The sequence below is a fragment of the Puntigrus tetrazona genome, chromosome 4, assembly GCF_018831695.1.
Source record: "Puntigrus tetrazona isolate hp1 chromosome 4, ASM1883169v1, whole genome shotgun sequence".
NCBI classification, from domain to species: Eukaryota; Metazoa; Chordata; class Actinopteri; order Cypriniformes; family Cyprinidae; genus Puntigrus; species Puntigrus tetrazona.
The window spans coordinates 1,423,968-1,451,167 of NC_056702.1; the positions used below are offsets into that span (position 1 = coordinate 1,423,968).

General features: G+C 37.6%; 3 protein-coding genes across 16 annotated transcripts in view; all 3 read left to right on the forward strand.

Moving 5' to 3' along the window:
• dgki (diacylglycerol kinase, iota) overlaps nt 1–1,849 on the forward strand; it is a 39,304-nt gene extending 37,455 nt beyond the window's left edge. For all 11 annotated transcript variants that reach the window (XM_043236268.1, XM_043236269.1, XM_043236274.1 and 8 more), the window contains 3 exons: nt 230–266; nt 351–450; nt 530–1,849. In XM_043236268.1, coding sequence (XP_043092203.1) covers nt 230–266; nt 351–450; nt 530–646 — 254 coding nt within the window. In that variant the 3' untranslated portion in view covers nt 647–1,849. The remainder of the gene's footprint in view (nt 1–229; nt 267–350; nt 451–529) is intronic.
• LOC122342464 (apoptosis facilitator Bcl-2-like protein 14) lies at nt 660–5,459 on the forward strand. Of its 3 annotated transcripts, none has more exons than XM_043236283.1 (6): nt 660–2,142; nt 3,261–3,521; nt 3,616–3,723; nt 3,813–3,871; nt 4,647–4,919; nt 5,003–5,459. In XM_043236283.1, exons 1-6 carry the CDS (start codon nt 1,974–1,976, stop codon nt 5,039–5,041), a joined length of 909 nt encoding a protein of 302 aa, XP_043092218.1. In that variant the 5' UTR covers nt 660–1,973; the 3' UTR covers nt 5,042–5,459. The 3 variants fall into 3 exon arrangements, with proteins under 3 accessions (XP_043092218.1, XP_043092219.1, XP_043092220.1); XM_043236284.1 differs by having other exon boundaries at nt 665–2,142; nt 4,647–4,910; XM_043236285.1 differs by having other exon boundaries at nt 1,993–2,142; nt 3,280–3,521.
• A 1,191-nt stretch (nt 5,460–6,650) lies between these two features.
• rassf3 (Ras association domain family member 3) overlaps nt 6,651–27,200 on the forward strand; it is a 32,619-nt gene continuing 12,069 nt past the window's right edge. The window contains exons 1-2 of one of the 2 annotated variants that reach the window (XM_043236281.1): nt 6,651–7,255; nt 13,927–14,060. In XM_043236281.1, the coding sequence (XP_043092216.1) occupies nt 6,832–7,255; nt 13,927–14,060 (558 nt within the window). In that variant the 5' untranslated portion in view covers nt 6,651–6,831. Of the gene's footprint in view, nt 7,256–13,926; nt 14,061–22,240; nt 22,698–27,200 lie in introns of those variants that run through there. The other variant, XM_043236282.1, reaches the window with a different exon arrangement.

Genomic DNA, 27,200 nt, shown 5'->3' on the forward strand with positions numbered 1-27,200 from the left:
TAATCACATTCAAAATAAATCTTTTTGTTTACATAAAGTGTGTGTGTACTGTATATATTTATTATGTATATGTAAATACCTAATGTTTTTTTACTAACGTTAACTCATGAACCTTATTTTAAAGTGTTACCATACTAACATCCATGCTATTACTAACAATAAGTTTATATCTAATCTCGTATCACCGGCACGCAGTATTTTAATACCAGGATTCTGTTTTTTTTTTCAGGCTCAAAGCTGATGTTGGATTTAACTGACAGAGACACGTATGTATCTGCGGTCTAATCGGATTATTTGCGCGTTACTGGCGTAAACGGGAATTTGATTAGCCTTGGTTTCCTTTTTTCCAGAGGCGATACCGCATTGCACAAAGCAGCGTCCCGGCAGCATGTGGAGGTGTGCAGGCGTCTGCTGGAGGCCGGGGCTTCCCTCAGCAAAACTAACTTCCTAGTGAGAATCTCTTTGTGTTTGCTGTTTGTTTTGACGCGCGGTGTGAGACTCGTCTCGATTGTCCCGTTGTCCTCCTCAGGGAAAAACCCCTAAGGACTGCGCCCTGGAGGCCGGGAACTCGGAGCTGGCGTCTCTCATGGAGAGCCGGGCGGTGGAGGAGCCGGCGGCGCACGAGGACCTGGAGACGGCTGTATGAACGGGCTCACGCGTTTAGAGTCGGGAAGATTTTTACCCACAGAAAGTGGCTGTCTGCACTGCTCCGAGCGCCCGCTCGCACTCGCAGAGAAAGAACGAGAGAGCGTGAGAGGAGAAGGGGAAGGGATGGAGAGCGCCTCGGGCTGAGAGAGTCCTCGGGATCGTGTCTAGCTGTTGTTTTTCCACTGATGTCGCTGTGGGGTTTTAGCATTTATTTATTGCTCTTATTTATTGTAACTATTTATTCAGAGACGGATTGGGTTCGGTTGCATCGCAGGCGTATAAACATGCCAGAGACGGAGGCTGTTATGCGGCGGATGTTGTGTGCCAAAGACACACAGAGAGGAAAAACATAGAGGAGGATCTTCTTCCGGGAATTTTTTACCATCGGACAGAACCGTGGCGGAGATTTAAAACTCAAAACTACTGACTTTTCACGTTTTTGTTTGTGTGCCGTTACAGTGGCGTGATTGTGAAATTATCTTACCATGACGAGACAAGATCTGAGCCATATTCAATGCAATATGAATGGATGACATTTGTGCATTTATCTATTTAATATTACATTACATTAATGTTTTGAGACGAGCAAAGGAATCGGATGTGTTTTTTTTTTTTCCCATTGTTGGCAGCTGATTGGTTTCTAAAATGCCAAGTCGGTTGCGTTTGACAGATGAATGACTAAACCAAAAGAATGCCGGCGAGAGTTAAGTGTGGCGTTTCAAACATATGCTTAGTCCATGTCACATCACTTATGTGGGGAAATGCCCAGCGACGGGTCTGCATGAAAATCCGGATCACGCTGAGCCTTGGTGAGATCCATTTACATACGAGTGATCTGCTGTGTTATCTAGTATCATTTTAAAGCATTATTGTGCATGGAAATTTTGTTACCTCTCTGGATGTTTCTACCCCTCAGTGGTTATGTAATGAAATGGCATTATTTCTTTCTCTCTATCTCTTTTTTTTTTTTTTTAAGTTATATGAAAAATATGAAATTGTACAATGGTTGTATTTTCTTTTTTTTATCCTCTAAAAGATGGGACTACTTGAATGTTTTAGTTTTTTTTCTAATTTCTAAATATCTATTTTAGGTGTGTATGAGGTCAGAGTAGATGTGGAGATGGGGAGATGTGGAGATATCACGTTGCACGAGCTCAAAACTGGGAATGTTTCTCATTAAAAGGCAGTTGGATGGAAAGCACCAGTGTTGTGTGTGTGTGTGTGTTTTGTGGACAGTCCTAGATTACCCTAAAATAATACCTAAAAGAAACCGCTCCAATACATCTTGTCATATTACCGTTTGGGCTCTTTTCTGATGAACAACAATGAATCAATGGGACGGATGGGAAGTTTCTGTTGAATCATTTGACTCTGAGTCACCTCTAACTTACTCGGTGATGACGTTTTGTTTTGGCCCCGCCCCCAAGCACATAAATACTGTACCGAAGCTTCGCTTTGCTCCGAGAAAACCCCGGACATTGAACGCGGAGTTATGTAAGTATTTCATTATATTTATTAACCAAGAGAACATGTTAACAGTTAACCGTGTCAGACTGTAATTCTATTGCTTCTTAAAGATGATCGGGTCAATTTGGTTCACAGTCCCCCGACTTCGAACAGGAATGTTTTTTAACATGTAGAAATATATCTAAAATGTACCAAACATCAAGTCACGCGTGTGATTTGTGTCTCAGCTTATGGAGGCTGAAAGAATCGTGCGGTGTTCAGAGCTGCTGAACATGCCCGGACACATTCACTACTTGAGACGTAACCTTACAATAAATCACTTCCTTGTCAAACTTATCGTGTTTAAGTACATGTAAGTTCAAAGAATATGCGATTTAGATATGTATAATATCATAAAATATATAACTAATATAAGAAGAGGGATTTGAAATTTGCATTGGTGTATCCCTTATGCAAAACCACGGATAATGTTTATTGTTTATTGTTGTTTATTGTTTTTGTAGTTAATTTTCAGAACGGTTATATAGAAACCGAAAAATGTTTTTAAAATGCATCCGAATGTTTTAAAGGTAAACCAGAGTATAATTAAATTAAGTTTAACAAATCTGGTGCAGTTTCAATTAAACCCATATCTGCTGTTTATTCACACACACCTCGCTTAATATTCACATTATTTTCTAATATTCTTGAGTTATTAAAAAACATAAATGATAAAATATATAATTTGTGCTGCCAAACTAGCATTCACGATTAATCGCATCCAAAATAAAAGTATTAATTTACATACTATAAGTGTGCATTGTGTATATTTATTATTTGTATATAAAAACAAATGCATATATATATATATATATATATATATATATATATATATATATATATATATATATATATATATATATATATACTATATATATATATATATATATATATATATATATATCAGAAAAATCGGTTGTTTATATATTATATTTATAATATAAATTATCTGTAAATGCATGTAAATATTAAATCAAAATGTATACAGACATACATAAACAGAACACACAAATATACAGTATTATGCAAACTTTTATTTTGTTGTGATTAATGCGCACTAAATATAAGTAAACTTACGTAAGCCTGGTTCTTACGGTATGATGAAGTATCTGCATATCTGAGCAGGGATCAACAGCACAGCAACGGTGATGCCCGGACGTTTGAGACGGACAGTCTGGAGTTCAAACTCTTGATGGCATACACCCGTAAGAGACGTCCCACCGAAGCCCTCCCGTCTTCACCACAGCCGGATGAAGATCGCAGCAAACCAAAAAGAAAGGGAAGAAAGCCCAGACTGTCTTTCCTCATAAAGTGTATTAAACCACAGACAAATGAATCACCTGTACAGCAGCCAGCGACGCTGTCTTGTGAGTATGAGATATTAGATTGATCTGAGTGTGTGGCTGCTTTTAAAATAGTCCCAGTTGTGGAGATTCTAGCATCTGCATTTGTTTCGCTCAGATTCAGATGATAAGAAAGCGGATGATCTGGAGGACATGGTCTGTGATCTGACAGAGATATCAGACTCTGTGCAGTTTACTCCCTGTGATATAGAACCAGACTCTGATGGTGAGTTTTCTTCTGATTTCTGAGCTTTTAGTCGCTTTCCTGAGAGAAGAGGGCGCAAAGTTAGCTTCACATCTCTGTTCTCTCTGCAGATGTTGTGGAAAAGCTGGTTGAGCTTCTCAGAGAACATGGGGATAAACTGGACAAGAAGGTGAAATCAAATGAATCTAGTCACTTAAGGCCAGTTATCAATTCTGACCACTAGGTGTCTGTAAAGATAGTTACCTGCACTTGAATATTGTCCTATATGCTTCTCATTCTTTTTTTGACAAGATTCTGACACAATTTAAGCACGAAAAAGTAAAAGAAATGAGTAATGAATTGCATAATATAACTTTTTTGTATTTATGTAATAACTTTACATTTAAATATGCATTGTATTTTGTACACTTATACATTCTAGCACATATATAAGCTTATACACGTGTGTTTGTGTGATTTATGTTATATATTATTTGTTTAATCTCAGTATTGTCAACTTTGTAACTTTTTTTTGATTAGTCTTATTTTTAATAGTTTGTTGTTGTCACGAAACTAATATTTAAACAAGAAACTTGCATTAAACTGCACCATAGAGAACCATTTTCATTTAAAACGGACTTTAAATTAAATAAATAATAATCCATTACATAATCGTTACGAATGAAAATATGTTGTATAATATTGTCCAGTTCAGTGTGATTTTCCCCATTACAGCACTCAGTATATATTTTTATAATATCCTTAAATGAATAAATACTCCTTTTATATTTTTTTTACATAAAAAAAAATATGGGTAGCTATGCTTCCAACCAAATTTGTGCATACTCAAAAATAGAATTAGCGCATATTAAACCCGAAACAAAACAGACACCTGAGACAGAAGAGTGAAACGTGCTATATACTGTAAACATGTATTTAGTCCTGTCTTTGACCCTCTGCTGCAGATTAAAGAAGACAAGGTGTTACACGAGAAGCTGCAGTCCTCTCTCACGTACGGCTTCTTCAAGAAAGTGATGGAATCTCTCTGTGGAAGTGTTTCTCCTGATGTGCCTCCAGAGCAGAAAGACCAGAAAGTGAGTGTGGCTCTGGTCTGTGAGGCCACCAGTCAGCTTGTAGGCGTCCACTACCATCCCATGACCTACGTGCTGGGTTTAGGTGCTCAGTATCTGCAGGAAAAATACTCCACGTGGATTAACAGAAACGTACAAGTAGGCATTGTAAATGTCTCAATGACAACATACTTATTCGTGACGATGACATTGGCTTTATAACACGTATAAACCTTTTCTCCCCTTCACAGGGAAAGGTCAGCGACGAATCCAAAGAGGAAGTCCAGTGAGCGGAAGAGCTGCTCTCATCACATCTTTCTCAGGGGCACAGGCACTTTATTAACCCGAAAAAAGTGATTTTCAGTGAACCAAAGGGGATGTAGCTCGCTTTTGTCCTCCACTACACGTTCATGACATCCAAGAGAGAAAAAGAGGTAGTTAATAGTGCCAAGCGTATGTACTCGTACCTCACTGGAAGTGCTACGGAAACTGCCTGGCAGCTGCCTGCAAAAACCTTGAAAACCAGCATTATGTTTAGCTCAACTATTTTTGCAATTCAAAGAGGTACGATTGTACTTTTGTCGTGAAATGAACATATTTATTTTCTTTAGCCAGTTGTTGTAGTATTTAAAAGAATGGAAAAAAAAATCTTATTGATGAATTTTTGCGCTTTAATGTTGGAGAAATAAACTAACTGTGAAAATTTCAGTCGTTTTGTTTGAAAGTTCTTTTACTTCTTAACTACTACAGTATTATAGAGGACCCGCTTCTAATGAACAGGCCTTCAGCATGAATCCCACTAGTACAGAAATGACTGAAATGTTATTAAGTAAAGGGTGTTTTATCAATTAAAAGGTAATTAATCTACTGGTATAAATCTACAGTCATTTCTAGTCATAATCATCATTCAATAATTTCTAATAGAATCAAGATACCAATCATTTTTATTAAACTTTGTCAGTTTTTGGCCTAAATATATATTTTTTTATGTAGTAGTTTAATATATATATGTATATATACTTCAAGTTAACATTTATTATAGTTTATCATTAGTTCAAATGATAGAAACACATGATACAAATAAGTACAGTACACACTGAAAAATAGATGTACTAATACATCCTCACAGGGGATTGATACCCCGCTTCAGTAAGGATTTGACAACAACTTTATAATATTATGTAAATCATCATATTTCTCATTAAAGCAGTACTGTTGCATTAAACAATAAATCACTTGCACTGCTGCTTTTTGCTTGTTTCAGCAAGCTTACATAGGCTCTCTTTCTTAAACTTAATCTGCAAAGGAGCAATATAAAAAAGTAAGATATGTTCTAAAAAGGTTTATCCGAATTTCTCACTAAGGTATTTATTGGGCATACAACTTATCATTACCACTCATTTCTTACGTTCTGCATATTTTTTGTACTATACTGCACATTATATCTAAGCCCATGATCAGAACAAATATTATCTGTTGAATACCAACGAAACTCATGGAAGAAAATCAGCTTACCTGATATCAGACATATCAAAAATAGCAGTGATTGACTGGTTTGACCAAGAATACATCCAGTCCAACAGTCACTTAATACTTTATTATTATATTATTATATTCAATTATCCATAGTTTATCAAAAAGTGCTGGCGAAAGTAGACCGCCTTGCCACACTTCATTACTCTAAATGAATGTGAGGCACAATTATTCCACTTTACCTGCATATTTCTATGCGTTAAAATTAACTTATGCGTCAATAAAGCCTAAGCTAATTATTATTAGTTTATCACATCAAACTTTTTTGTTAACTGTATCAACTTCTAGTAGACTCATTTATTAGATCTAATAACAGCAGATCGTGTGGGTGTCTCCCGCATCTCGCGCGCCGCTCTGCTCAGGTGAAACATGACACGCGCTGTGCGCACCTGTCTTACCAGCTCGAGCGCTACTCCTACGTCTTAGAGAAGCCTCGGTGAAATCCTCTCCAAGCCTCAGAAATGTCATATCGCAAACGGCCAGGCTTCTCGGACCTCCATGCGTCTGTTTGTGTGTTTCCTCCGGCGCGCTTGGTAACGCGGTCACGATGCATCACAGGAAGTACTCACCTCCGCGCCACTGCGACGTCGGCTGGTCGCTAGACCTGCCTCAGCTCAACCGACTACCCACCTTTCGAACGGAAGGAGCCGAGCCGATGGAGAAGAACTCACCCAAAGCCAAATCCAGAATGCGCAATGCCAAGGTGAAAGTGAAGTCTCCACAGAGACCGCGCGTCTCTCCACACCCCGCGCAAAGCGACGCGCTGCCCAAGGCGGCGGAGAACGGAGGACAGCGGTCTAGAAAGAGGGGCTTCAAACCCCCGGATGTCAGGACGATATTCGAACCTTCGGCCAAAGACCCGCGAGTCAAAGAGGAGAAAGGAGAAGGACACACGTTTTGTGAGGACGCGAAGTACGCTTGGTGCGATGTGTGTTGCTCGTATATCTTTAAAGGTGGCTTGACGTGCACAGGTGAGAACTTTTTTATTATTATTATTATTATCAATTATTATTATATTGTTAGCTGTGCTGTTCATCAATACACTTATGTTGATCCTGTAGTTAAAAAGCGACAGGTAAATGGAGATGGTTACATTATACTATTTCACAAACACATTATAAACTCTATGCATGTTCTTGAGATTCCTCACACATCACACACTCGTTTACAGGCATGCTGACAGACTGGTTTAGGCTTGTAAATTCATTGTTTTGCGCCTTGGTCACCCACATTTACTTAGGTCACAAATATGCCTAGTAATTAATTCATGACAATGCAGCTAGCTAAGTGTAATCATAATTCATTTTTATCGAATCCAGGACTGAACATCTGTAGCTGCAATGGTCACTGGCAGTGACTGTTAACATTATCATTCCTGACTGAATGCCTCGCATTGTTTCCAGTATAGTGAAACCATTCCTAAAAATCATATGCAAAGCATTATCTGCTTCGACCCGCAGCCAAATTTGTATAGTAAATTTAGTCATCATTTAGTCAAGAGCGTGATCATACTTTTGGCTAGCAGTAAAATGCAAGGGTATTTTGGGGCGTTTTGATTCAATTAGACCCTCGTATGAATGTTACCAAAGTCCCCAGTTTGTTCTCTCTGTGTCAGAACTGCTTTTGTGCAGAGGTTGTCCATTCAGAAGAGTTAACTCAAATGGAACAACTGGACAAAGGTAACTTTCACTGAGTCTTCTGGCTGCTCTACTCCAGTGATCAGGTAATTGAGAGCGACAAAGTCACTGGCTCGGCTTATTAGCCCGAAAGCCTGTTTTTAGAGCAGCCATGCAATTTTCATGTGCACTGGTCTGTAATTTCATTATTAGTACATTTAAAGGGGCCGCTTATAGATCCTGGAATATGTGGGTAGAGAACACATTCCCTAACTCATGTATTGTATGACAGCAGCGTCTGTTTTGATGATGTTAGGTGGATAATGAGTTTGCTTGCAGTGGTTTGGTGGTGGTTGGATTTGTTTAGGGTTGTGTAATGTGGGTGAATCGGTGTGGGTCAGTGACCATGTTTACATGCACACCATTATTCACCAAAATCTGTCATATTTCAATTGAAATCTAAAAAAGACAGCAAAAATATTGATATTGTTTATACTGACATTGGTTGTCAAACAAAGTTTTTGCTTGTGTGTTGTGTATATTTATTATGTATATTTATATATACACACTTACACATTTAATCGAATATTTACATGCATATAAATGTGCATATTTATATTCATATATTTTATGTTACATAAATATATTTAATATATAAACATTTTCTTAAATATATAATATGACAAAATTTTCATTATTAATATACACAGTTTACTTGCATATATAATAATCAAAAGTGTTATGAAAAATAGTATAAAGAACATTAATGCATATGTTTATTCAGAATATGCTGATTACATGTACATGCTTTTTTTTATTTTAAATGAGAAAGTATCCATGAAACACTTCCTGTGTATCATGTGTTTTTTGCCACCTGTAATATCAAATTTGGTTGCAATGGAGTTTGCTAATGGCCTTAATGACTTAATGAATCTTTAATGCATGCATTGAAAGACGTTTTTGGTCTATTAACTGGTTTCCACTGTAGCATCTCTGCATTCAATAATAGTCTGTATGTACAGTAGCAAAATGAACAAAGATACCTTTTTCCTAGCTTTGTGGGTGACGTTCTTTGGCCTTCTCAGCGAGACTGTATTGTGTGCTGCTATTTGACACCCACCTGTCGGCTCCCCAGTGTCCATCTGTCTGTTTGTGTAACACCAGTGACAGTGTGTCTAGAGAAGGCACACCGTCCTGCCACAGCACAACCAGAGCACAATGGGCTTCCCCTCAACCAGCTGACGCAGTCGCAGGGGGACCTCAGGGGCCAGAGAACAACTGCACACACACACACACACACACACACACACACACACGACAGGAGACCACAAGCAGTTAGTAGTCAGAAGCTGTGATGCAGGGAAGACTGGGTTGAAGTGAGGCTTGATGTTGTTGTGGTCATGGGTCTTGGAAAAAGCTTTGCAAGAACTTTGAGAAGACTTACAGGAATCCTCTCGCGCTTCCCGAAAGCCATGCGGCACTCTGGACTGGAAGTTAGTCTGCTGTGGAAGTCATCCGGTGGGTTCACATCTATTAAGGAGTCTTATCTTTCAGGCAAGCGGAAGTTAGATGTCTGCTTCATACTGAGCAGCACAAAGTCTATGGAACAATGTGGACAGACATTAGTGTCATTTCTTCTACAAACATTACTGACCTTTTTAGGTTTTAACTATTGTTTAGAATTTTTCCTTTATAATTAGCATGTTTTTGGTCGACTATTGACGTTTTAATTCTTGATAATACAGAATATGTGTTGATTATCAGTTTAGATTTTTTCATTTGCTGAAGCACGTTGTTAGTGGTTTCATTTGGTTTCATTGCTATGTAGTTGGCATAAATCAAAAGCTTTTTTGAAAACAATTTTTTCAGTGTGGATTACCACATTTAGGCATCTGTAGCGTCTTAAAATCAAACACATTTCTAGTGTACAATGGGCAAGATTCAACTGAATCTAACGTGTGATGTTGAGTAGCGCTGTTATTGTAGAAAGAGATTGCTGTGAAAAAATGGAAAGAATCAAGGACGAAACTCAGAGTAATTGGAACATCCTGTCTATTATTCAGCACATCTGAATGAATAAGTTAACGCAGTGCTTATTTTCTTCTGCCCTGAAGCCTGTCTCTGAGAGGTTTGACCAAACAGTCATCATCTATAGACAGTGATTAAGTGCTGGTCTGTCTGTGTGTGTGTTTTTTTTGTGTTGCTGGGGGCCATGTCATGTCTCAGGTGATGTAACATAAGCCTTGCGCTTTTCGGGCACAAACGCAGTGCTAAGTAGCGCAATGTCAACAGCTACAGACTCCCACCGAGCTCCACGTCCTTCAAAGACATCTGCTGAAGGACAGAGCCGAGTCTAAACAGCCGACACTAAAGTGGGAAGAGGTTCGCGATAACATGCCGAATAGTTCATTGGTTTAACGTCCATTGACTGAGTGACTAATGTCTTCCTAATGTTTTGTCAGAAGCAGGTGTTTAGATGGTTGTGTGTGTGTGTGTGTGTGTGTGTGTTGTTTCAGCGGTCCGATCTAATCCCGGCACGGAGCCGATCTGGAATGGAGACAAGAGAATGTTGCAGACAGAAAAAATAGTTATCTGTGATCAACTGAGCAAGGACATAACTCGGCTACTTGTATAGTCGTCACTCAGACATTTACACAAACAGAGTCTATTGTTTTAGCAGATATTTGACAAGGAAATAGCACTGTCAAGAACAAGAAATGTCACAGCAGATGTCATTTTGTCAGTCTGGAGGATATATATTTATTAATATATAGGGTTTACAAATGTTTTAGGTTTAAAACGAACCGCCCCATATTGTGTTTTTCTCATGATATTTATTGAGAGCATGGAATAAATGTGGAAAAGTCGTAAAAAGCAACTGAGAAAGAATAACACTTCCACCTGTCCTTTGCACAAATCTGTTAAATGAAGAAGAGCGTTTGTCATGCTCACAAACTGCCTTTTCTGACGTCAGAAGCTGCATTTTTCTTTGATTACACATAATGTGTTCCTTCTTCCTGGTTGTCAGTCAATCACAGTTTATGGCTGCATCCCAGTTTGCGTACTTTACTATTAAAGAATGATTTCTGAAGGATCATGTGACTCTGAAGACTTGATGGAGAATGAGGCTGAAAATCTGAATCACAGGAATAAATTGCATGTTGCAGTACATTCGCGTAGAAAACAGTTATTTTAAATTGCAGTATTTTACAATGACGCATGTTTTTTCCCCTTGCAGTCTCATGTGAGAGATTTGACGAGGAAATAGCACTGATAAAAACAAGCAAAGCAACGTCAGATAATAGCAGTCTGAAGGACGTATTTTATCAACACATAGAAAGAGTTTACAAATGTTTAAGCTGCTTTATAGTAAAGTATGCAAACTGGGATAGGACCATAAACTGTGATTGACTAAAAAGTGTTTACTTACTACAAATGCAGCCTTGCTGAGCAGAAAAGACTTAATATATTTCTATATTCTCACATAATATTTAGAATGGACTGTATGCTGTATGTCGACCTATATGCTGTGCATACGTTCTTGCTTAAGCATGCTATTTTGCTTGTGTAGTTTAAGTGAAAGTAAATACAATGATTATTACGCTTAAATAAAGCTTAACAGTATTTTGTGTGAGGGTGGTAAATATTCAGAAAGTGAGACGCTGCTGCTGTGGGAATGACATGTTTGTGTTATATGAGCTGTCGCTAATGTGTTTGTGTGGAAAGCGTTTAAGAACTTGAATGACTTGTTCTCTGTCAACATGCAAAGTTTTAGAGTCCCAGATATTGCACTGTCACATCACAGTCTAAAAAAAATGGGACTGTGTGTGTGTGTGTAAAGTTTGCTCCTCGGGCAGGTCCTGATCGATAGTGCCATCCTTCATTACGGGAAGTGCAATTAAGGAAGAGACAGGCTTGCACTTCCCACCCGCCCCAGAGACCTGAAAAGATTGTGTGTGTGTGTGTGTGTGTGTGAGTGTGTGCTGGCATACATTAGCTCAGTTCCTACATGGTCAAGGCCGCAGCTCTGAGCAAAGAACAGCACTTTAAGCAAGCATTACCCATCATGCCCAGATCCACTTTCATGTCATTGCTCATCCTCTGTGTCATTCTGCTCTCTGCTGATTCCTCCTGTTCCCAAGAGGATTATTTCATTTTGATTTGATGTCGTCTCTAGCACATTACACTTATGCGTCAACTTTGTCCTGTATGTCTAAAATTCTTAATGGGAAATATACAAAGACGTACATGAGATAAGTGATAAGTGTTGACGTACAGTAGAGTTATGAAGTGAATGTGCTCACATACTTTAATCTTCATCAAGAAACGTTAGACATCTCTTCGGCTTGTGTACTTTCTGATGTGAGCACAGTTTAGGATTTCTTAAACTATAGAAGAGAGTTTATATTTAATATATTAACAAGATCTTAATTGTAATTTAAGGGGCTAAAAGTGGATTATAGATGCACTGCAGGTTTCAGATGGTTGTCTCTGTACAGAACTGAAAGTTGATGAGACTGATAATTTAGTGGAGATAAACCATCTTTGCAAGAAGGCAGCTGCTTAAACCACTTTTAAAGACCTCGTTAAATCAAAATGAACATGAGCTAGAGGTTACGGTGTAGAAAGTTTTAAATATGGATATTTTTCTTACCCCAATGCATTGGTTCACTTTAGAAGGCCTTTATTAACCTCCTGGAGCACTTTTTTTATAATTGATGGATGCACTTTTTTGGGATTCAAAATGGGGATCCCATTCACTGCCGTTATAAACATTTTTTGTTTCTTAAAACTGTGATATAAATTTCTAAACTCGCTATACCGTCTTTTTTGTACTGGAGTTTAAAGAACAAAAAATGCAAGATATAAATTCAGTGTTAACAGGCTTCCATAGAATGCCACTAGTTGTTATGTGAATTAATACGAGAACAGTAATAGTCTAATAATAGTGTAATAATTCTGAATGTTGAGTGTGTAAAAGTACCTTATGTGGTGATAAAATGTACATTTAAACGCAAAGTCCTTCTCCCATCTCCTGTCACGTATGTGTCCATTGTTTCCTGACCCGAGCTTCATCATTTGAAAGTCAAACCATCCAACTCAGCACAATGAGAGAGAGCGAGAGAGAGGGAGAGAGAGAGAGTTTCCGTGGAGATTGCATTGACGAGAGGCAGATGAGTTTGTCCTGAGAGTGAACTGCAGAGGTTGAGCTTTATTTCTGATGGGATGTCGTGAGTGAAGCGTTTGAGACAGAAAGCATCATCACTCGTATGCTTGAGTGGGATGGGAGCAGCATTCTGTAAACTTTATGGCAAAATTACCCAGCAAGTCAAACATCAGTCTTCAGGTAGGTCATACCAGTGATGGGAACTAGGGAAAAAAACATCAGACGGACTTATTAAACCAGTGAGAAATTCCTCATGTAATCTCTTTGGATCAATAGGCAAGTGTATGTGCGTCAACACTGGTAAGAACTGGAAAGCAGAGGACGCTCAGCTTATTGTTTATCCATGTTCATTCATTTTCCATCCAGTGCGTTTTTGAGATAGATATTGAATGATTTCAGCATTAGAAAGCAGGCAATGCATAAAATATAGATGCATGCAAAATACATAGAAATAGAGATTATTTATTTTAACAATACATTTAATTCAGCGCTCAAATGATTGTATGTGTGAAGGGAGCTTTTTCCACTTTCCTTAAACACGTCTAATCTTTTCTACATTAAGATTTTGCATCTTATTTGCAAACCAATATTTTGCTTTCCATTTAGCCTGTCAGAAAAACCACTGCATTTAACTAAATCTCCTACGCGCCAGACCAAATATGATGCAGTTTGTTTAGGAGAGTTGTGCTATTACTAAGCATTCTAAGCTTGTGGAAACCACTTCTTTCCCGTGTGGGTGAAAAAAAACACTCCAGATACCTTAGAAATTCTTTAGAAGTGCCCTAGAAGACTCTAGAAACCACAAAGCAACATCCTAGAAATATTGTGATTTGACTCATGCATGTTTTCTCTCCTGCAGGTTGTAAATACACATGTCATGCTCAGTGCCGTGACCAGGTGGCGCTAGACTGTCATCAGAACGGATCCATTAATGGCTGCCAGCTCAGCCCTCTCACTCAGGACCATCTTAATAACAATCAGTCGTCACACAGCGTGAGTACAGTTCGTTCGTCTGTGCTTTCACGTTACAGAAGTTAAACTTTCGCAGAGGCACAACGATCACAGTTTCATAGCGATGGTTATTTGTGACCACAAGGGGGAGGTCAGTTGCAGATAAACAAAGTCTCAATACTTCTATAAATGTAACCTGAGCAATTTTTATTTTAGTTCTTGGCCTTGTGCGTGTTATTGCAAACTTTACTGGCAGATAACAGATTAATAGTCCTTTAGTACAGCCATTGTGTTGAAGCTTTATGGGTGTGTTGGTCATAGGTTGCTCTTAGTAATTATTGCTTTGCTTTGGTCTTTACTTCGACGCAATGGTGTGATTTAGCTAAAGAGAATGAAACATAATAATAGGCGTGTAGGCACTGTTATTTAGCACCATATGAGTTTAAACTCACACTATCAGTGCCATTGCACTCGGCATGGAAATAACAATAGCAGGATATTACTCTTTTGCAGAATTCCTCTGGTCACTATAGTGTCCAGTGTCCACTACAGTGTATAGACTTTTACCTTCAATGCTCTGTAAACTCTGCTGTGAATGAAAGGCGAGCAGTGTGTGTGTGTGTGTGTGTGTGTGTGTGTGTGACCCCGTGGGGTCAACAGACAGGTTAGTGTGGTATGTGTACTATTCACACTAATCCAGATCTGTCAGTATAGAGCAGAGCAGGAAAAGATATTGGGACTGTGTTACTGTGGCTACAGAGAGCTGTATTATAGCTGGTTGAAATACAAAATGTATTCAAGTAAACTGAATGAAAACTGTCAGGAACATGTCAAATACATATAATCAAAAAAAACTTTATTTTTTTTTTGCATGTCTTTTTTTTCATTATTTTTATAATAACTTGCCACATTTATTCCCCCTAAATTATTAGTAACCTAATTCGGAGTTAAATAATTATCATTACTGTATAATGTTAAAAACTGAAGATGCATGGTAGTATTTGTATTTGTTTTAAATTGCAATGTAATAAAATGTACGATATAACATAATTATTTAATTTAAATGTAATTAAAAATGATGTGTGCGCCAACACATTTGACATTAATAAGAAATGTTTTTTGCATTATATTTACATTATATTTTTTTTTAATGGAAAATGGATAATGTGCTTAATTGTCATCAAAACACACCTAATAGTCCTTTATAAGGTTTTTCTTTGTGCAAAATATACAGCATTTTCCCCTTTTAATTTTGGGGGTAACATATGACTGTAATTTCTTTGGGACGTTGACCCACATAGCAAAGCTGTGAATCATGTATGTCATACTAAGCTCTGGAGGAGATATCAGCTGTCCTATAGGTTTAACTGTAGTCTTGGCTGCAAATGTGGTCCCATGCGAACAAGTTTAATACATTTCACATATACCAAAGAAATGTATACATGAATACGCACTGTTACTACTATTCAAGTTATGCGGTCTGATTAATTGTCTTGTGAATGTTCAGTACGCAGTACACTGTTAGATGACGCTGTATGGTGTGTGATATCTGAAGTTGGTTTGTTAGTAATTTGGGATTTAACATGGGTGTGTACATTCTCACAGGAAAGAGAGAAACCAGCTGTCTGTTTCAGTCTAACGTTCACTTACTCTTCATGTAGACCCTACATTCCCGAAGCCCTCCTCCCACTGAAGACAGTTAGTTTAGTCAGCCACGTTACTCAGGGCCAGACAAGGTCATACAAACCGCTGACTGTTGAGGGAGGGCTGGGTGTCTCTACATGCAACACCCACACAACAATGCAGAAACAAACCACTGAGAAAATAAATCAAAACATTAAGACATCACACCAAGTTTGTTGAACAAATGTATTTATAGAGTATTTATATATACTGTATATATATATATATATATATATATATATATATATATATATATATATATATATATATATATATATATATACACAAATTATATATATATATATATATATATATATATATATATATATATATATATATATATATATATATATATATATAATATATATATATATATATATATATATATATATATATATATATATATATGTTTTTTCCCACATTTTTTTGTAATATAGTTTTATGTAATATATACAATTATTTAAAAAAATTATGTATCTTTTATAGCATTTATTTTGGTTTTTGTTAATTGTTTTTTTCTTTTAAAAATTTTAAAACTTTAAAAACTTTAAACTGTGACTTTTAACTTTTTAGAAAGATTTGTATGAAAAAACTAACTTATCTTATTATAAACTTACCTTTATGTCTGTGCATAGTGTAAGAGTGATCTAATGTCATATCTATTGTTTTACTTGATTACTGTAAATTGAAGGTGTTTTACCTTTAAAAAGATACTGTTAGATTTGCATTATTGTTTGAAAAGCCTGAGAAAGAAACAGAGGTGTAAATATGATCCAAGCGAAAAGGAACAGACAGATGTAGGAAAGAGAGAGTTTCCTGTCAGGAACCAGTTACAGGATGCCTGCGGCATAACCAAGTCAGCACACGCACACACACACACACACACACCCAAACACACACACACGTCTGTTTACGTACTTGCACATCACATTGGACTCAAGTACAGATAAAAACACAAACTCACAGGCACAATAATAACCAATAAGCACTAGTCCATTTGTGTAAGCTTATAATGAGTGTAAGTCAGCAGGAGGGACTATCAAGGACAAGAATATCTACATCAGTTTTGCTGAAGCACAAAATTTGTTTTTTTAGTTTTGTTCTTCCAAAGAAAAGAATGTAAAAGTTCAGATTCAGCACAAGTATGTTTCATAATAATGTGGGCCGTTCATTTTTCCCGTGAGGCAGCAGTTTGTTGGCAGGATTGAGCTGAATGCTGGGAACTCACTGGGTGGTGAAGCTGGTCCAAAATGCAAGAGGCAAAGCTTGAACTCCACCACACTAACCACACACCCATGTGACTCCTACTAACAAAGATATGAAGCTACATCTTACACAATATGGTCTCTTACTGGTCAAGACTACGATTACTGTCAGTAGAGAAGGACAGATATTTTAGTCAAAGCTCACGTCTGCAGTACAGTATCAGGTCATGTGAAGAGATTGTAAATCAATTGGCTGATTGACTTAGACTGATTTGATTTGGCTGTGTGTCACATTGGGTTAAGAGTTTATGCCTGCATCATATTTCTGCTTGCAAACCAATGTCAAATGTCACAGATAACATGATGTTTGACTAGGTTAAACATGCTATTCTACAGGAGCACACGCTGTTATGGGAATTCACTCCAATTCAATTCACATTTATTTGTTAAACTGCTTTTCGCAATACATATGATTTCAAAGCAGAATCACGAGACATTCACAGTTATACACAAATAAACATTATTTGTGAATGCTATAGAAACGTTTTAAAAACATGAAACAAACTGAACCAATGTTCTATTAATGTTACTTGAAGAAAGTTGAGAAAAGGTTAGCCAAAGTTTTGAAAAAGTTCCCTGTTAACTGTTCATATATTCATTTCAAGCAGAAACAAGGAAAATATTAAAGTAATGATTACATGATGTGAGAGTGATTTGTTTATCGAACCTCAAGTATTGCATTAATTGTGTAGGCTTAAAAGGAGTTTTTTAGGCAACTATTGCTCCGATAATGCATCTTGGGAAAAAGTGATTCTTGGCTGGATTGGAATGCTAAAAGAATTCACTTTGGCTTTTAACTGTCACATGATGACCTGAAGGAACCTATAAATACCATACTATGTAGGTCAGGCCTTTTGACCTAATTGAGGACCGCATGCTGTGACTATAATTAACTTTTAGTTCACACAACTTTAAAGAAGACAAACCTTCTTAGAAGAATAAGCAGGTGGGTCTTCTTCCCTCAAGTCTGAGATTAGTCTGTGAGCTAATCCCCTCTCTTTCTTCAGATCTTCATTGCTAGGTCAGAGGTAACTATCCAGTAAACCCTTTGCATAACTTTGATCCAAATCCAAACTTTTCTGGAACACACTACTGTTTTCTGCTGGCTTGTAAACCTTTCTACGCAATCGCAGTGCATAAATGCAAGGATATATGAGTTCTCACTTCCTAAAGAGTGTTTTTAATTAAACTAGCCTACGTTTGTAAATGAAACTATTGAGCGCCTAAAACTGAAGACCCTTTGACATAACACAAGAGTGCGGTTGCTGTGGCTACTTCTATATCAAACAGTAATAAAGTACCTTTCCATGGAAAAGTCTGTCTGCATGTGAATGAGTGCTTGCTAATTGCTCCCAGCCGTCACCACATTCACAAGGCCTGGATTAGCCGACAGGATCAGCTGGATGTACAAGTGGGAAGCTCAGCAACGGGTTGGATTGCTTATTGCGATATTTACAAACCTTTGGGACTGATAACAAACCTGTTCCCTAAAACTGGTAGTGGATTGTTCTGGCTCCAAAATTTGAATTTGAATGCACTATACTGTATTCTGGTCAGATTTGTTCTCCCAATCCATCAGGCCTTATTGTCATCCTTCGACTAGCTTTTCCTTCAATCATAGAGCCATTGTATTTTCAGGCTAGAGAGTTGAATCAAGCTGTTGTTTATAGAGGTCAGGTCCACCTCAGCCCAGTGTTTATGTTTAAATAAAAGTATTTTAAACAAAGTAGATCTTTCTCTGGGGGTTTAGTCTGCCGAATTCAAAAGATTGTGGGATAACATAGACATTTATGTCTGTATGTACTGTAGACACCAGAATGACATACAAAGAGTCCTTAAAACTTCAAGTGACCTTCTGAAACCCACCACAAGACAAGACAGAACCTGTCTTAAAGTCAAACCGTGAACTGTGGGCCTCCTTTGTGTGGATCCTGGTACCAAATTACATTCTGTTTAGTCTTTCTTTACTGTCTGGATATGTGAGGTCTGGCTGGAGAAAAGACTATGATTTCCATCTAGGGATAGTGAACACTGAATGTTTGTGTAGAAAACCCTGATCTCGGCTTGGATCTCACTAGCATTTAGACTGAGTAGCTGAGGTCACTGTGTGTGTCAGCGTCCCTTAGATTGTTGTGTTTTTGAGTTTACCTCTCGCATCTTGATTGTTCCAAAATAATAACATCTGGAGTATCTGAGAAGCGTGAAACTAATACGTTTAAATGCTACAACCTTATGCGGATTGCTCTTTTCAGGGGTGTTTATAGGAGTCATGTGTCTGCACTGTAGAGTTACTGTGCCTTTGGGTGCTGTCGTCTGCTTTACAGTATTCGTTACATAAATTACTTGGTTAAAATAGATTAAAGTGCCAGAGGATAAAAACATGTATTATCACTTGTGCTTTTTGTGCTACATGAAGTTGTGTAAAAGTTAATTATCAAAACTACAGTCATCTTTGCAGTGGTCTCTTGAAGCATACTTAAAGGGCAAACGCTATACATTTAGCAATTTGTCATTACAGGTTTAGCCTTATAATTTAGGACAATTACAGGACTGAAATGGCTTTAGGCTCTGACCACACCCTCCTAGATGAAATCATTAATGACTGTAGTAAGGTGTGCGCTTCCTGAGGTCAACTACACATCCACAGAAAACTCTTTGTTTAAGTATAAGAAATTGTTGAAAGTTGATTTACGAGACATTCCACATGCCCTCATGTAAATACTGGCACATAAACAGAGCCTGTGCGCTGGGAACATGAGCCATGCCCCCTTAGCATAGGAATGTGGGTAATGTGTAATGAAGGCTATGGTCCACAGCCGGAAAAACTACAGGTTGCAGTCACAGGTCACCTCTGTGTTCCTCCTGCCAGACCCTATTGTTCTGGAACCGAGAAGAGTGGGCTTAGGAATGAGTTTCCTTGCGAACTGAGACATTTTCACACGCTCCATGAAAACACTGATTTATTGAAGTTACTTCCACTTCAGTTTGTTATGTATTTTAAGTAGTTTGTGCTGCAACAGCAAATAAATCTTATTCGTTGTTTTTGAGTGACAACTAATGTTAATTCATAATGATTATATTAAAAGTTGCAGTTTTATAGGACTGATATATCTGGGAACTATATTCTTATTCCGGCGTAATAATCAAGGAAGCATGCTGCTGTTCAATGGGTGCAGCAGGCGCAGTGATTACGCAGCACCTGAAAACGCTGGCGCTGCATAATAGCATTGCGCCTGCTGCACCCAGGCAAAGAAACACCACACACTGTGCACATATGCATACACGTAGACATGAACGTGTAATATGCATATTCGTGACACCACTGATTTCACAATTTTGTGAAACAATAATGGTATAATCAAAAGTGCCCTTTTCATGTAAATTAACAGCCAAAATGCATATGTCATGTAAACACATCCTAAAGCTGGGTGGATTCTAATTGGCTGTCAATCGTTAATCATATGGATTCCAACAATTTGATTTTTGCTTTAGGTGTAGTATTAAATTTCCTATTCTCATAGAATTAGAATGATTATTAAAACGTTTGGTGCGAATGTGCCTTTAGCCGCTAATTTGCCAAAAGGTAAAAAAGCTACAAGTGTTGGTTAGTTTGACATAGTGCTGACCTACCACTGATGCCTTTGGTTTGCATGATTTGGCCGTCTTTTTACTGACAGGGTATTTTTAGGTCTTCTCCATGTTCTTGGGTTTAAATTAAGCACTGCCCTTCCACAAACTTCTTGAAAGCTGCAGTTTGTGGGGCGTAGTTACCCTGCCCTTGATCTACTGCAGATGTTGAATTTTTACTCTTTGGAATGAGAAGTTATTCTCTTGACTGGGTGGGCTGTTATCATATGTGACGCACTGTAAAATACAAAATACACACGTATAGTGGAAAATTGTTTAGAAACATAATATGCTGAAACCTCAAAGCAACTGTTAACACAGTAGAGATGTCTGTGCTCTTTTGGATTTTAGCTCTTAGAAATTTATATAAAAACTGTTGGTGGTGGTCGCAGTAATCAATTTCGCCTGACAGATAATGCAAACCAAAGCTGGGGCGCTGTCAAGGGTTTAGCGGAAAATAGGATATCATTAATGTTGTGCTTTTATAAATATATAGTAGAACAATTGTTCTTTTTTTCAGGAACTAGTTACATGTGTTACAACATAACTGTGTAATTTTAAGACAACTTTCTAATTCTCCAGATATCTGTGATCTAGAGGAAAGTGGGACCCAACGTCTTTGGATAATTTATAAAGAGTGCCTAACCCCAGAAATTATGGGTTTGCTTGTGAAGTAGAGCCAAAACCAGACCGTATGTCCAACACAAAGTCATAAAAGTGAGGCTTGTAATTTGTCATTGGTTGGGTGGGTTAATTTTTTTTTTTACTGTTAGCAGCCTCCACATGGAAGTTGCTCTTCATGACTGACTGATCAGATAACTTTTGATCACATGACCCGAAATGTGAAAAGTGGTGGGAACCCATTTTCTCTGTGACCATGGTCACAGGTTCTTTTCCAAACTCGTTCATTAACAATCGCAATGTTTAAGGCACTGGACCAAGTTCTACCTTGCTATGAAACACACACTTGCACACATCTTTTTCAGAAGTCTGTAATCAAACTGTCTTCCACATTTACACGGTTGGTCCTCATGTTTGCATTGGTCTACAGCTACACCCTTTCACATGGGCGTACTGCCTTGTATTAAATGCCCCAAACCTATATTTTTAGCTCAGATGGCAGGCCTGCACCAACTTGAGAAGTAGCCCATGCTATGTTTCAAAGAAGGAAAATAAGAAAGCTTGCTTCTGTATGTTGCATACTGATAGAGGTAAGCGAACTTACATTTTAAAAGATTTCCAGTAGTATTACTGGAAAATTGCATTATTACAGAAGAAAGGTAAACCTATTAATGTCAACCTTCTGTATGAAAAGCGCTCGAAGTCGTTATTAAGCCGCACTTAATTTGAATTCTGTATTAATACGCCAAGCGTTGCGTGACAACAGTGTGTACAGTCAGATTAATGGACTATTTTACTCAGCGGAAGATTTTTTGTGCTGATTATTTTTACTAATAAATGAACCGTTTTTATTGAGTATTGTTTGATTTTAATATATCACTCCCTCCGTTTATTAAATAAACGTATTGAAATGAACACCGATCAGGTTCGCAGGTAGAGGACGCAACAGGAGTCAATGTATAAGGAACCGGTTGTCATTGTGTGCGTGTGTTTGTGGGTGTGTTCTTCCAGCAAGCCGCTCCGGTTCAGTCTATTGAACTCAGTTTAGTTTGAAAGTGTTAGGACGGACTCGACCGGGCGCGTTTTCTGCGGCTTTTAAAGTATTTATAGTGTTTTAACATTTCGTACGTTTATTATTTATAGATATCACGTATTCAGCCAGAAACGAAAAGGTGTTTTTTTGGAATTTGCCGATTGTTTCATATGTTAGGGAGCAATAGAGCCGATGGTTAGGGAGCGTCAGTGACTCGTGTTCACGTTTCGTGGCGTTGGCTCAAAAAAGCCGCTTGTCTTTATCACACACTGCTGTTTTTGCGCGCATATAAAACCTGTTTTTGGATGTGTCAGAGTTTCTCTTCAAATGTCGTGGACGAGCACCATGAGTAGTGGATACAGTAGTTTGGAAGAGGATTCAGAGGAATATTTTTTCACTGCCAGAACTTCCCTTTTCAAAAAGCCTTCGGTTAAACCCACGAGCATCAAGGTGAATGACATTATATACATATACGCTTACTTGTCTAACTTATTTCAATTAGTTTTTTGTTATTTCATTTTGTTTGTTTGTTATTGGAAACCTCATACCACACCAATGGCACAGCCTTGTGTTGTAGTTTCTGTTTCAGGTTTAAAATCTATATCTATAAATATGAAGGCTAATAACTATATAGTGTTTATTGGTATCCAGGTGGGATCAGCCGTTCTCGATAAAACTCTTTGAGCTTATGCTTCATGGATAGTGTTTTGAACAATCATTAACAGAGTATTCATGACACACTGTGTATTTTAACCTGTTGCATATTGAATGGCACAGTATGAGGCAGCTATCCCATCAGACAGCCTTTATATTTATGACCTTAAGATAATAGCTCTTTTGTCTTAGACTTATTAAAGAAGTACTGTTTCAAACAGTAAATGGACATAAAATGATGTGAGATGGATATAGAACAGCAGTGCACACTTATTTGTTTTATTTTTATTATGCATATTATCTAATTTATCTTTATTTACGGTGCTATTTAATTGTATGTGACTTCTGGTTTGTTTAAAAGCATTACGTCATGCCGTCACGTCTTGGAAGTTATGTTTACAGCTCACGAAAGCTGTTTTGTTCAATAACTTGTCCATGCTTCTCAAATGGCTGACATCCCCATGCCCATATCAAAGACAACTACTTATAATTTCGCACTTTTATTGCCCGTCTCAGTCGCCGCTGAAGCTAACCAGTGTGACTGACCACATGTGATTATGGCCTCTACACGGTCATGTGTGACAGTGAGGGGCTTAAAGAGAAAAGATTCACAGTATCGCCCCCACGTTTCTGTCAATTACACGATTGTGAGAAAATGTCAGCGGAGAGCAGTTTTCACAAGGTTAATGTTATCATGTGACTTCCATTTTCCAGGGGGAGACTGTTGCAGATTGTTAGTGGGTTTCTAGGGCTCTGTTCTAAAACCTAGTGAGCTGCCTACATAGGCAGCATTTAAGGCATCATATGCCAACGTTAAGCTGCCTTTACAGACAATGCAAGCTTCAAGTTAAAGCATTCCAATTCAGTCCTTTTTATTCCCTAGTTAGAAAAAAGCAAAAGAGAGGTCAAAAGATTGGAGTCTAGCCATTATAAGGTCTTGATGTATCAAATTCCAGGCTTTTGGAATGTGCAGGCTACACACGCGGTGTGTAATGACCGTCTATCTTGTAAAGTAGCAGCTGTAGATGGAATTGCTCAAAAAGGGATGAGTCAGTTCCTTAAGCAGCCTTATAGCTCACTTCCTGTTACTTCATTCTGACAAAGAAGCCCCCCTCCAAACTATTTCGTCATCAGCAAAGCTAACCCAAAATTCTGGCTTTTCTCAAAAGGGTACTTCAAAGTACGTTGAAGATACAAATAGATACTTAGCATCTACAAAACGTGTGCGACATTTAAGCGGAGCAGATATGTCCTGTACTTGATCTGTTTTGTCACCTCTTGCATGCCACAAATGCACTGACGCTGGGAAACAGCTGCTGGGGCAGGCATGCAAAACAGCAGGATCGTGGGGGTTTGTGTGGGACACAGCGCTCGGTTCGTACAGAGAATCTGTTGCTTTGTTTATTTAATGAAAGTTATTATGGTTTATTTTGTTGCTTCGTTTAATTTACTTTATTTAAACTCGAATGCAGTTTCAACCTTTAGGCCTTCTTACCCAAAGGAAGTCGTTCCAAACCCTTTTTTTTAAAGAATATCATTAACTAAAAAGTCTTCCATAGTAAGGAGAAAAAGTTCTCCTGTCAACTGCATTTAATTTTTTTAATTTTTGTGAACGAGAGAAATAAACTCTCAGTGGTTTGGAACAACTTGAGGATAAGTAAATGATGACAGAATTTCATATTTTGGGTATAAAATCCTTTTGAGCGGCCTTTTATCTTTACACTGAGAGAGTGTGAGTTGTGGCGTTTTCCTGGCTTTCAGAGAACTTTTTTTTTTTTTTTTTGGACAGTGTGGGGAAAATAAAGCCTGACAGTGCAGAAGACAGACGTTATCTACTGTATGCAGGCTGTTTTTATAACTCTGAACCAGATTGAGCGGAAATTAAATTAGCGAAAGTACACTCGAAAAAACAAACAGCTTTTTCTAGGTGAAAAAAGCCCAGTCAGTACTGTACCAGTTGATCCTTGCGGTTATGTGCATGTTTATAGTAACTCACTTTGTGAGTGTTCGTGGCAGCTTTGCGCCATTTGGCGTTGAACGGTTTGTGCCTGACGTCATTGGCCTTGAATATTCATATGCTTTGCCAAAACGCGCTGAATGCACAAAGAAATCTAACTCTGAACTCTTATGAAAGTTTCTCATCCATTGTTCAACGTTTTTCCAGGTTTATCCAGATTTCCGCCTGGCATGATTCAGCTGTCAGATACTGTTCAAAGTGCTTTGAGTCATTACGTCAATTCATCATTAGGGATCAGGTGATCGGTCAAATTATGTGCATCATTTATCAGGTTGATGATGTGAAATTCATCTGGAGTTCATGCACTCGCTGAGCATTAGATAAAGAATTTCTAGTTAGCCACACTCAGAAAGATAAATCTAAATGTTAACTCAAACCTTTGCTGACTCCAGTCTGAGTTTACAGGAATCCTGCATAGACGCCTGCTTGCTGTAAATCTAGCAGCCAAGAGGAGAATATGTGTGTTAGAGACAATAATATTCACAGAACTGGAACTAAATGTTTATTTCACACCACCCATATCTCCTCAAACAAACTAGGATAGACATTTATAGACTGGCAAAACGTTTTTGCACAGTTATGTAAAATTCTTGAACTGACCACCAAAAGCTTTAGCATTTAAAAGACGGATTAATAAGCTGCATAACAAACGTCTTGTGGGAAAGATTGACTGTTTATAATAAATAATCTTACCATTTATAAAAGAAATTTTGATTTGAGATTTGAGATTTGACCAGATTTGAATAAAGCCTGGCTTTATAAATTTCGCGAAAACATGCCATTTCTCATCCAAAGCTCTTTTATTAAAATTTATACCGTTGCAATAATTAAGTAAATAAACAATAATATAGACTTAGGTTTCATAACAGTTAAGAACATTTTCTCCTCAAAATGGAGAACATTTTACATTTTAATGTAGTAAAACAGTTAAAAATATTGTATTAGTCTAAAAATGTTTTAATATAATATATTTGTATATATATATATATATATATATATATATATATATATATATATATATATATATATATATATATATATATATATATATATATATATATATATATATATATATATATATATATATATATATATATATATATATATATATATATATATATATATATATGTATATGTTTAGAGAAGGTGTTGTGAAGCGTACATGCTGTTAATTCTGCAATTGTGAAGCAAAAAGCTAAATATTCTCCAGACAGAATACACTCTCTTTTTGTGCTTCTGTTTTTTGTCCGAGTTCATGTTTTGTGTTGTGTCCTTGCATCGCAGAATGAAAAGAATTCCACTGTGTTTGTTCAACTGTCATCGCTGAATAAAGTCAGTGCTACATGAGCAGATCGACCGGGTGGAGTGGTTTCAGATCCTGCTTTACACAGACCTGAATTATTAAGAAATCAAAACCAATGCAGAGTCTCACAGTGGTCTGAAGCAATAATTTAAACTATTTTGGGACTGTTTGGGGAAGCGTCGGATTACAAGACTCCAGTAGGCCACTATGTTTGTTTTCATCAGGCATCAAGCACAGCTAAAGAGAGCGTTGCCACTTAATCTGATTAGTCCACAAAGTAGCATTGTGCGTCATGGCGGAGTATTTGATTATTATCCAGGTGTGTGTCTCCTGCTGCCTATTACAAGCTGCCTTTGATGACAGAAACATTCAACAGCTCCTACCCAAAGTCTACACCTTTTCCAGAAGAAGTAGTTGCATACCATGTCAGTGCAAAAAATAAAGCCTAAAGACCTGAATGCTTTTAAGTGTCGGAGAGGCCTTTGATTTTCCTCAGGCTTTGAAAATGGGCTACAAGTTGACGTTTATGGACATACACATCCCACTCTCTGCCTCTCATTGTTTGTGGTCACGGCTCTGTTGGACTCGTGTTTATCCATATGTAGTGCATCTGGTTGCAGTTTCTTAAAGAAGAGCTGTAATTACAGTAAAGTGAAAGATAAGAACAGATGAAGGGGTTGTTTCTTGCTGTTACGGACCATCGGCTGAATGTCACGCAAAACCTCAGCCTAGTCAGCAGATAAACTTTCCAACCAACATTGGGAGCACATGCCATGTTTTGGGAATTAATTGTTAAATCTGTGCGAAATCAAACAACTTGTTTTTAAGCAAAATAAATGTGCTTGACATTGTTTTTGAACTGGAGGAATACATTTTGTCTGCAACATACAAACAACGATCTTTGCATTGTTGTGTGGTATTAGAACGAGAATGGTTTGACCCATTTACATGGCAAACTAGGATATTTTTAATTTTGGAG

Bases quoted from the DNA above. Each gene is read 5' to 3' on its own strand.
- LOC122342464 (XM_043236283.1), top strand. From the start codon at position 1,974: ATGAATCAATGGGACGGATGGGAAGTTTCTGTTGAATCATTTGACTCT. The intron at 3,522-3,615 runs GTGAGTATGAGA...TGTTTCGCTCAG, and splicing joins GCAGCCAGCGACGCTGTCTT to ATTCAGATGATAAGAAAGCG. The intron at 3,872-4,646 runs GTGAAATCAAAT...CCTCTGCTGCAG, and splicing joins GGGATAAACTGGACAAGAAG to ATTAAAGAAGACAAGGTGTT.